The 12500-nt window shown below is 42.7% G+C and overlaps 2 protein-coding genes across 2 annotated transcripts in view; both read left to right on the forward strand.

The window, feature by feature from the left end:
• Positions 1-12500, forward strand: part of LOC137640700 (uncharacterized) — a 281800-nt gene that overhangs the window by 3934 nt on the left and 265366 nt on the right. The window lies entirely within an intron of this gene.
• Positions 2231-12500, forward strand: part of LOC137646035 (uncharacterized) — a 150767-nt gene continuing 140497 nt past the window's right edge. The window contains exon 1 of the mRNA XM_068379178.1: positions 2231-2337. Within this exon, the coding sequence (XP_068235279.1) occupies positions 2231-2337 (107 nt within the window). The remainder of the gene's footprint in view (positions 2338-12500) is intronic.

Genomic DNA, 12500 nt, shown 5'->3' on the forward strand with positions numbered 1-12500 from the left:
TTAAAAAAGATAAATAAATAAAAAACCAGACACTGATCCCTTTTCCCCCAAGCTATTTGGAACTTTCCAACTCTTAACCCCTAGGCGTTTTTCTTTTTCAGGCACGTTTTGCAATTTATTGTTTTTAGATTGCGCTGACAGCCTTAATTTTCGTCATAGAGAGGTCAGGTTGGTTTCATTCTTTTGGAAAATGCCTGAAGTCTCACACATAGTTATCAAAAATATGTGAAAAAAAAAATAATGCGAGTAGCAGTTTTTTGCAAGGACGTACCGGCATGTCAATGGGGGTGAAAGGATGAGTTTTGTGAAACGTACCAGTACGTCCATTGGGGGTAGAAGGGATAATATAATTCCAATGTACACTCGGGCGCACTGTTCTATCTTATTTTTCTCCCTCTTGTATTTTTTCAAGATTTTATAGTTTACAAGTGAAAGATCTCATCTAATATTGTAAATGTTCTTAGAATATTATATTTTGTTTTTTTTTTTATTACTTCACTTATAGGTTATTTATTTCCTGGTGTCCGTTCTTAAGTGGGTTATTTTCCCTTGTTAGAGCTCTAGGGCTTATAGCATCTTCCTTTTCCACCTAGGGTTGTAGCTTAGCTTGTAATAATAATAATAATAATAATAATAATAATAATAATAATAATAATAATAATAATAATAATAATAATAATAATAATAATAATAATATTATTTTTATTATTATTATTAATAATAATAATAATATTATTATTATTATTATTATTATTATTATTATTATTATTATTATTATTATTATTATTATTATTATTATTATTATTTGAACCCGAAGAACGCTGGGAAAGAAGGATAATAATATCATGATAATGGGATAAATAGCGAACACTTTCAATGGAGCAAAACATTTGAAAGATGTACTACACAGAATATGAGCAAAAATCTTACTGTGAAACTTTGATAAACTATTGGGAAAGACGGAGAACGTCTATCATAGTCAATGTTGCAATCCACGAAGGGATTACCGAACCGCAGGTCTTCGTGGGAGCGAAGTTGTTGTATTTTAATGATAATGAAATATATATATATATATATATATATATATATATATATATATATATATATATATATATATATATATATATATATATATATATATATATATATATATATAATAATAATAATAATAATAATAATAATAATAATAATAATGGATATGCGCACACACGCAAATATATATATATATATATATATATATATATATATATATATATATATATATATATATATATATATATATATATATATATATATAGATAGATAGATAGATAGATAGATAGATAGATAGATAGATATATTAGGATAAATTACCTGTGTACTGTAATAATTGGAAAGCAAAGAAATGTAGATAAACGACTAATATATTACTGAAGAATTGATATTAAAAATAAATTGCTTTTTGTGTTTCCCTGTAGTTAGGCACTATGGAAAAGATAATATATTTGAGAAAATGGTGTATGATTTAAGTAATATAACATATAAAAGGGGAAAGAGATTTAAAAGTTAGGTGAAGACAAAGCATATTGTCGGCATGGAAATATTCCAATCTTCAAAATTTAGGAAATTCCAAAGTATATAACTGACTTGACATGCTGAATATGATGAGGTCAATACTGTATTTTTTTTTTTTTTTTTTGGGGGGGGGGGGCACCTAGGAGGATTACCATCACCTACGTAGTTGACGAACGTAGCTAGTCTTCATTTATGAACATAATTCAAATGTAGTAGATTAATTAACTATCGTGAAATAATGAAATACAACCCTTTTTTTTCCACAGGAGGACTAAAATCTTAAAAATAAAACCCAACATTAATAGAATTCTAGAAAGAAAAATTATCACCAACTGAGCAGTTGACAAACGGTAGTCTTCATTTATAAAACCCAATTTAAATGAAAAGGATTTACTAACTATCATGAAATAGTAAAATACAAGTCCCTTCTCAGGAAGACTAAACTCCTAGAATATAAAAAAAACCCAAATCAATAACATTTTTGCATGAAAAATAATTTTCAAGTCAAAATTAAACTCAAATCTGTAAGGGTACGAGGCTGATGTTTTGCATCAATGGAAGAAAATATCAAATTGAAAGCAAACGGCAATTTGGACTGGAAAAGATATGTCCAAAAGAAAGAGCAAAAAGAAAATGGCAATTTTATGGCAAAGAAAACGATGATTTCACTTTAAAGATGAAAGATTTACCCGAAAGAACAAAAATCGATCCAAGTTACAGAAAGCCCACCGGGAACATCAAAAAGAATAATTCTTGGGAAGATGTAAACATAGAATCTAGCGTGTAAGTTCGTTACTACAACGTGGAATTTGTGTAAGAGTATTTTTCTTTTATTTAGAAAATTGAAACATTATCTGATTTTGTAGATTTGAGAACAAAGAATATGGGAGTTAAATAACAGGACATCATTACAAATGAAACTATAAGAGAGCATAAGCTAATGTCATATGTGGATGTGATCATGATGACGGGTAGATGGAGATGGTTTGAGTATGCTCTTCACACTCCCCAAAAGAGATTATTTATCCAAAATTTCAATTGGGCTCCATATATATATATATATATATATATATATATATATATATATATATATATATATATATATATATATATATATATATATATATATATATATATATATATATATATGTATATATGTATATGTATATGTATATGTATATGTATATATATATATATATATATATATATATATATATATATATATATATATATATATATATATATATAGATATATATATATATATATATATATATATATATATATATATATATATATATATATATATATATATATATATATATATATATATATATATATATATATATATATATATATATCTGATAGTCAGGCCTTGTCCATCACGTGGCGCAAAACTACACAGTATTCTAGAGGTTTTATTCTAGCTATGGCCATGATGTGGAATGATCTTCCTAATCGGGTTGTTGAATCGGTAGAACATAAAAAGTTCAAACTTGCAGAAAATGTTTTCACGTTGTACCTGGTGACATAATTCTCCTAATCAACAACCATAGAACTTTATGCTGCAAAAAATAAAATTTGAGAATGGATAGAAAGATCAAAATTGTGCTACAGTTTTCATTTTTTTTTTTTAGAATTATCTAACAAGCATTTATAACAGCAATTTATTCAAAATCATCTAAATTTGTGTAGGTACAGTATGCAGCAAAATTATGATATAAAATAAAGAAACATCTAAATTATATAAAATTTTTCATTTTTTTATAGAATAAATTAACAGGCATTTATACCAGCAATTTAATCGAAATCAAATATTAAAATTTCAGAATAACTCTGTTGCTACAGTAGACAGCAAAATTATGATGTAAAATAAAGAAACATCAAAATTATACCAAATTTTCAAATTTTTTTGTAGAATAAATTACCAGGCATTTATAACAGCAATTTATTCAAAATCATTTACTCAAATGTCTGGATCATTTGTGTAGGCTACAGTATGCCATAAAATTATAATGTAAATTAAAAAGAAATCAAAACTTGCTATTTTTTTTTTAGAACAAACTAACAGGTATTTTTAAGTACAATTGGTTCAATATGATCTATTCAGAATTCAGATTAAATGTGTAGGTACAGTATGCAGCAAAATTAAGATATAGAAAAAAGAAATATAAAAATCATGCTCCATTTTTCGGACTTTTTCTTTATATGAGCTAAAACTCGTTAGAGTAAACTAAAAGGCATCTATAAAAGCAATTTGTTAAAATCAATCAGTCCAAATTTCAGGATAACTGTGTACAGTCTGCAACAAAAGTATGCAACTAGATTCAAGTGATTTCAGTTCAAAAATTCACTAACTGGCTACTCAAACTTTTATCACATTCCTAATGACTCTATTATGCAATGGTGGAACATTTTGTAGCGTTCTCTTCTTGTCTTCTCGTTTGTCTAAGGACTACATTTTATTTCAAGTATTTTGTTTCATACAGAATAAACAGAGCACCTAATTTCACGAAGTAATTAAGAGAAATTGAAAGTAATTCACTCATACTATTGTGACGGTGCCGAGAGAAGGCTGTGAACTCAAAGGCAGAATGCAATCAACTGAGTTAATTTATTATGGAACACTTTCCTTTATATACAAAACCTCAAGGCAACAGGAAATTACATGTTCAAGAAAAAAACAATGTTACATAGTCGACATGTAGACATGTTTATTCTGGTTCTTTTTAGTGTGAGTGAAGAGCGAAGATACAAGCATAATATATACAAAAGGAATTATGCACAATTGTGTGACACACGGTTGGTACATGGCTTTCCCCCCCCCCCTAAAAATGACATACTGTACATATTAAATAGGGCGCCCTGATCTAAAGAGGCGAACTGTAGGCCGGTCATCTGGCAGAAGATAAGCAGGTTTTAGACGATCAATGGAGACCCAGTCTTCTTTGCTACGAATGTTTAGTAGGAATACTTTCGGACTGCATCAGATCACAAGGAAAGGGCCCGTGTAAGGGGGCGTTAGGGGTGGCTTGGTAGTGTCGTCGCGCAGGAAGACGTGCGTTGCAGAGTGCAAGTCTGTTGAAATGTGATGCTTCGCTGGGAGCTTGTAAGTCTGGCGGCATGGAGTAAATTTTCCCACGACGTGACGTATGCGCTGGAGATTGTCGGATGAGGTTGTAGAAGGAAAAAATTCGGCAGGGACGACCAACGGGTGGCCATACACCATTTCAGCTGCCGAGACGTCAAGGGCGTCTTTAGGAGTGGTCCTTAGTCCCAGGAGGACCTAAGGAAGCTGAGTAAACCAGTTGCAGTCCTTGCAGCGGGACATCAAAGCTGCTTTGAGGGTGCGATGAAAACGTTCAGCCATTCCTTTGGCAGCGGGGTTGTAGGCCGTTGTCTGATGTATGGTGATACCCAGGAGATTCGCTAATGATGTCCACAATTGAGAGGTGAAAGTGGTTCCCCTGTCGGAAGTGATATGCTCATGGATACCAAATCTTGCAATCCATCCAGAGAGTAAGGCAGATGTACATGAGGCGGACATTGCAGTTTCCATGGGAATGGCTTCAGGCCAACGAGTGGACCAGTCGTTGACGGTAAACAGGTAACGATGTCCTTGTGATGTGGGTAGGGGGCCTACAACGTCAACGTGAATGTGTGCGAAACGACGCTGAGGTTGAGGAAAGGTGCCCACTCCTGAATCCGTGTGTCGATGTACTTTGGAAGTTTGGCAAGAAGTACAGGCGCGGACCCAATCCTTAGCATCCTTAGAAATGCCGTGCCTAATGAACTTTGCCTTCAGCAGCTGTGCAGTAGAATGGCACGAGGGATGTGAAAGGCCGTGAATAAAATCAATCACCATTCGGCGCATGGGAGCAGGAATCCAAGGTCGCGGTCTGCAAGTACTGACGTCACAGAGGAGGGTGGTGGTGGGGTCTTCGAGGGGAAAGTCTTCCTAACGGAGGGACGTGCAGGATGTCCTACATGCTTGATATTCAGGATCCTGTCGTTGGGCTTCAGCCAGGGCATTGTAATCCAATCCCAGTTGAACGGCAGCCAACGTGTTTCTTGACAGGGCATCGGCAACGGGATTAATTTTCCCAAGGACGTATTGAAGGTTGCAATTGTATTCAGCCACGGCGGAGAGATATCGTCATTGCCGGGCGGACCAGGTATCAGACTGTGGAGTAAAGGCATGCACCAGAGGCATGTGGTCTGTGCGAATGATGAAGGGCGTACCTTCTAAGAAATGGTGAAAGTGTACCAACCGTGTTTCACACAATTGTACATAATTCCTTTTGTATATATTATGCTTGTATCTTAGCTCTTCTCTCGCACTAAAACGAACATGAAAATTCATGTCTGGTTTTCCCTCTGTAATATTGTCTGTCTTGTGAACTTGTTATGTCCTGTTGCCTTGAGGTTTTGTATATAAAAGAGAATGTTCTAAAATAATATAACTCATTCGTTTCCAACCTGCCTTTGAGTTCACAGCCTTACTTGGCGCTGTCACATTGGTGACCCCGGAAGTCGACTCGCTCCCACTGCCTTTCACCCCCACCACCCTAGCCCCTCCATCAGGGAAATGACCAGTATCGCTCGCCTTCAACCTGCCGCAGATGGCTCTCCTCGTGAGGTGAACCTACTTCGTGCCCTTTGGATACGCCGTTTACCCGAACCTGTACGCGATGCCATACCCGATGTCGATAGTTTACCCATAAAGGACTTGATAATCAAAGCCGACGCCCTTACGGACAGCCACTTCAAGACTTCCATCAACGCCTCCGCCACTGACGACGAGGATGCCTATTCAACGTCAAACGAACCTGACATGAATGCCGTAGGACATACACGCCTACCCCGTGACGTGCCGAAGTGGCGACAAAGCCCTCCACCACCCACCAATCGCTCGCTCCCCAACGAATGACTTCTACAGCCACTTACTACCTCCCATCCGCCGCAGTTTTGCTACTACCACTTCAGATTTGGGTCAACCGCGAAGAAATGTGCCAAGGATTGTCAGTGGCCAAAAAACGTGTAAGTAGGCCATTGCTTGTGGCGGTGGCCTCCCGTTTTTCTAATCTTTTCTTTTTACAGGATGCAGGAACGGGCGCGCGATTTTTTGTAGACACGGGTGCTTGTCGTTCTCTTTTGCCAAGGAAACTCTTCAAGGCAAGACGTAGTCTGTCTACATCTGCCGACGTCCGCTTAGTAGCTGCCAACGTATGTGCGATACCCACCTACGGTTACGAGAACCTCACATTATCGTTTGGAAACGGTAATTTCTATTGGAAGTTTTTCGTTGCTGACGTCACAATGCCAATCCTCGGTGCGGATTTCCTCTCTCATTTCCACCTTCTGGTCGATGTCGCCCACCGACGATTGGTCAACACAGACTCGTACTTGTCGACACCTCTTCAACCCGCCCTCTCTAACCTCTCTCTCCACATCAGCTCACCCACGGATCCCTACGCCCACCTCCTCACGTCGTACCCGGAAGTTTTCCGTCCAGAACTTTGCCAAACGCCCACGGATCCTGCCAAGCGCGGTATTTATCACCATATCAAGACGACGGGACCCCCAGTCTTTGCAAAATTCAGACGTCTGGCACCGGAACGATTGGCAGCCGCCAAACAGACGTTCGCTGAAATGGAGAAAATGGGCATTTGCCAAAAGGCCTCCAGCCCATGGTCGTCGCCCTTACACATCTTTCTGAAGAAAGATGGCTCCCTCCGTCCGTGCGGGGATTACAGGTGCCTGAACAAGCAAACAGAACCGGATCACTACCCCCTCCCAAACATTGCCGACGTGACCTCCTACCTGCACAAAGCGAAGGTTTTCTCTACGCTCGATCTCTGAAGGGGTATTATCAGGTGCCTATGAACCCAGAAGACATCCCCAAGACCGCCATCACCGCTCCGTTTGGTACATACACCTTCAATTACTCCTGTTTTGGCCTTCGTAATGCTGGGGCAACGTTTCAACGTCTCATGGATGGCATCTTAGGGGACCTCCCTTTCTGTGTATGTTATGTTGACCATATACTTGTGTTCAACCTCCTCAAAAGAGGAACACCTCCGTCACCTGCGCATCGTGCTCGACCGCCTGCAACAAAACGGCCTTGTAGTCCGGTACGACAAGTGTACCTTTGGCGCCAACGAAGTATCGTTCTTAGGGCACCGCATCACTCCTGAAGGTGTCCACCCCCTCCCTGAGAAGGTAGCAGCCGTTCAGAACTTCCCCGTGCCCTTGACCATCAAAGCTCTGCAGGAATTCTTGGGCATGATCAACTATTATCACCATTTTCTGCCAGCCATTGCTGCCACTCTTGCTCTCTTTTATGCCTCCTTCAAGGGCAAGCCAAAGGACCTGAAGTGGGGTCGCCTTCAAGAAGCAGCCTTCTGCAATGCAAAGACGGCCCTATCAACTGCTGCGGCTCTCACTTTTCCTATCCCACATGCCCCTCTCCTTCTCTCCACCGATGCCAGCGACGTCGCTATTGGTACAGTACTCGAGCAGGTGGTCAAAGGCTCGCCCCGCCATTGGCCTTCTTCAGCAGAAAACTGTCCAAGGCAGAATCGGGTTATTCTACCTTCGATCGAGAATTTTTGGCAGTGCACTTGGCTGTCCGTCACTTTCGCCATTTCTTAGAAGGTACGCCCTTCGTCATTCGCACAGACCACATGCCTCTGGTGCAAGCCTTCCCTTGACAGTCTGACGCCTGGTCCTCCCGTCAACGCCGACATCTCTCCGCCGTGGCTGAATACAATTGCACCCTCCAATACGTCCCTGGGATGATGAATCCCGTTGCCGATGCCATGTCAAGAAACACGTTGGCTGCCGTTCAACTGGGATTGGATTACAACGCCCTGTCTGAAGCCCAACGACAGGATCCAGAGTATCAAGCTTGTAGTACATCCTGCACGTCCCTCCGCTGGGAAGATTTTCCCCTCGAAGTCTCTAACACCACCCTCCTCTGTGATGTCAGTACTGGTAGACCGCGACCTTGGATTCCTGCTCCCATGCGCCGACAGGTGTTTGATTTCATCCACGGCCTTTCACATCCCTCGTGCCGTTCTACTGCACAGCTGCTGAAGGCAAAGTTCATTTGGCACGGCATTTCTAAGGATGCTAAGTATTGGGTCAGCGCCTCTACTTCTTGCCAAACTTCCAAAGTACATCGACACACGGATTCAGGAGTGGGCCCCTTTCCTCAACCTCAGCGTCGTTTCGCACACATTCACGTCAACGTTGTAGGCCCCCTACCCACATCACAAGGACATCGTTACCTGTTTACCGTCATCGACAGCTCCACTCGTTGGCCTGAAGCCATTCCCATGGAAACTGCAACGTCCGCCTTATGTACATCTGCCTTACTCTCTGGATGGATTTCAAGATTCGGTATCCCTAAGCATATTACTTCTGACAGTGGAACCACTTTCACCTCTCAATTGTGGACGTCATTAGCGAATCTCCTGGGCATCACCCTACATCAGACAACAGCCTACAACCCCGCTGCCAATGGAATGGTTGAACGTTTTCATCGCACCCTCAAAGCAGCTTTGATGTCCCGCTGCAAGGATTGCAACTGGTTTACTCAGCTTCCCTGGGTCCTCCTGGGACTAAGGACCACTCCTGAAGATGCCCTCGACGTCTCGGCAGCTGAAATAGTGTATGGCCACCCGTTGGTCGTCCCTGCCGAATTTTTTCCTTCTACAACCTCATCCGACGATCTCCAGCGCATACATGACGTCGTGGGAAAATTTACTTCGTGCCGCCAGACTTACAAGCCCCCAGCGAAGCATCATATACCAACGGACTTGCACTCTGCAACGCACGTCTTCCTGCGCAACGACACCAGCAAGCCACCACTAACGCCCCCTTACACGGGCCCTTTCCTTGTGATCCGATGCATTCTGAAAGCATTCCTCCTAAACATTCGGGGCAAAGAAGACTGGGTCTCCATTGATCGTCTAAAACCTGCTTATCTTCTGCCAGATGACCCGCCTACAGTTCGCCTCTCTAGATCAGGGCGACCTATTTAACATGTACAGTATATAATTTTTAGGGGGGGGGGGGGCCATGTACCAACCCTGTGTCACACAATTGTACATAATTCCTTTTGTATATATTATGCTTGTATCTTCGCTCTTCCCTCGCACTAATACGAACATGAAAATTCATGTCTGGTTTTTCCTCTGTAATATTGTCTGTCTTGGGAACTTGTTATGTCCTGTTGCCTTGAGGTTTTGTATATAAGGAGAATGTTCTACAATAATATAACTCAGTCGTTTCCAATCTGCCTTTGAGTTCACAGCCTTACTCGGCGCCGTCACAAAAGTGACAGACAGCCAAGTGCACCGCCAAAAATTCTCGATCGAAGGTAGAATAACTCGACTCTGCCTTGGACAGTTTTCTGCTGAAGAAGGCCAATGGGCGGGGCAAACCGTTGACCACCTGCTTGAGTTCTGCACCAATAGCGACGTCGCTGGCATCGGTGGAGAGAAGGAGAGGGGCATGTGGGATAGGAAAAGTGAGAGCCACAGCAGTTGATATGGCCTTCTTTGCATTGCAGAGGGCTGCTTCTTGAAGGGGACCCCACTTCAGGTCCTTTGGCTTGTCCTTGAGGGAGGCATAGAGGGGAGCAAGAGTGGCAGCAATGGCTGGCAGAAAACGGTGATAAGAGTTGATCATACCCAAGAATTCCTGCAGAGCTTTGACGGTCGAGGGCACAGGGAAGTTCTGAACGGCTGCTACCTTCTCAGGGAGGGGATGGAATCCTTCAGGAGTGATGCGGTGCCCTAAGAACGACACTTCGTTGGCTCCAAAGGTACACTTGTCGTACCAGACTACAAGGTCGTTTTGTTGCAGGCGGTCGAGCATGATGCGCAGGTGACGGAGGTGTTCCTCTTTTGAGTAGGAGAACACAAGTATGTCGTCCACATAACATTCACAGAAGGGGAGGTCCCTTAAGATGGCATCCATGAGACGTTGAAACGTGGCCCCAGCATTACGAAGGCCAAAACAGGAGTAATTGAAGGTGTATGTACCAAGCAGACTCGTGATGGGAGTCTTGAGGATGTCTTCTGGGTGCATAGGCACCTGATAATACCGCTTCAGAAGGTCGAGCGTAGAGGAAACCTTCGCTTTGTGCGGGTAGGAGGTCACGTCGGCAATGTTTGGGAGGGGGTAGTGATCCGGTTCTGTTTGCATGTTAAGGCGCCTGTAATCCCCGTATGGACGGAGGGAGCCATCTTTCTTCAGAACGATGTGTAAGGGTGACGACCATGGGCTGGAGGCTTTTTGGCAAAGGCCCATTTCCTCCATTTCAGCGAATGTATGTTTGGCGGCTGCCAATCGTTCCGGTGCCAGACGTCTGAATTTTGCAAAGACTGGGGGTCCCGTCGTCTTGATATGGTGATAAATACCGCGCTTGGCAGGAACCATGGGCGTAGGGCAAAGTTCTGGACGGAAAACTTCCGGGTACGACATGAGGAGGTGGGCGTAGGTTTCCGTGGGTGCGCTGACGTGGAGAGCGAGGTTAGAGGGGGGGGGTTGAAGAGGCGTAGACAAGTACGAGTCTGCGTTGACCAATCGTCGGTGGGCCACATCGACCAAAAGGTGGAAATGAGAGAGGATATCCGCACCGAGGATTGGCAATGTGACGTCAGCAATGAGACACTTCCAATTGAATTTACCGTTTCCGCACGATAATGTGAGGTTCTCGTAACCGTAGGTTGGTATCGCAGATCCTTTGGCAGCTACCAAGCAGATGTCGGCAGATGTAGACAGACTACGTCGTGTCTTGAAGAGTTTCCTTGGCAAGAGAGAACGACAAGCACCAGTGTCTACCAAAAATCGCACGCGCGTTCCTGCATCATGTAAAAAGAAAAGATTAGAAACATGGGAGGCCACCGCCACGAGCTATGGCCTACTCACACCTGGCCACCGACAATCCTTAGCACATTTCTTCGCAGTTGCCTCGAATCTGAAGTGGTAGTAGCAAAACTGCGGTGGATGAGAGGTAGTAATTGGCTGTAGAAGTCATTTGCTGGGGCGCGAGCGATTGGTAGGTGGTGGGCGGCTTTGTCGCCGCTTCAGCACGTTACGGGGTAGGCGTGTATGTCTTACGTCATTCATGTCAGCTTCGGTTGACGATGAATAGGCATCCTCTTTATCAGGGGTGGAGGCGTTCATGGAGGTTTTGAAGTGGCTGTTCATAAGGGCGTCGGCCTTGGTCATCAAGTCCTTTATGGGTAGACTATCGACATCGGGTATGGCAGCGCGTATAGGTCTGGGTAAACAGCGTATCCAAAGGGCACGAAGTAGGTTCACATCACGAGGAGAGCCGTCTGCGGCAGGTTGAAGGCGAGCGATACTGGTCATTTCCCTGAGGGCAAGCGAAGCCCTTTGGTCCCCCAACAGTTGTTGCGAGAGCTGAAAAAGCTTAGCTATATGGGCGGCTGGCGACGGCGAGTACCGCTGCAGAAGGTATGTTTTAAGGGCGTCATACGCTATTGGGGTGTCTCCTTGTTCACAACTCCAGTCGGATATTTCTGGGAAGGTGTCCTCGGGTATCACCGCGAGAACTTAATCTGCTTTGGTGGTTGAGCGAGTCACGCCGTTGATACGAAACTGGACTTCTGCACGCTGAAACTAAGCAAACGCCTCTCCGCTGGCGAATGATGAAAGTTTTAATGGGGGAGCCGTGGCGCCAGCTTCCGTAGAGTCCGCCATAGTACCAACGATGGAGGGGCGAGGGGGGTGGGTGTGGAAAGCGGTGGGAGTGAGTCGACTTCCGGGGTCACCAATGTCACGGTGCCGAGAGAAGGTTGTGAACTCAAAAGCAGGATGCAATCAACCGAGTTAATTTATTATGGAACTTTCCTTTTTATACAAAACCTCAAGGCAACAGAAAATTACATGTTCGAGAAAATGACAATGT

This window comes from Palaemon carinicauda, chromosome 1 (genome assembly GCF_036898095.1).
Source record: "Palaemon carinicauda isolate YSFRI2023 chromosome 1, ASM3689809v2, whole genome shotgun sequence".
In the NCBI taxonomy this organism is placed as follows: domain Eukaryota; kingdom Metazoa; phylum Arthropoda; class Malacostraca; order Decapoda; family Palaemonidae; genus Palaemon; species Palaemon carinicauda.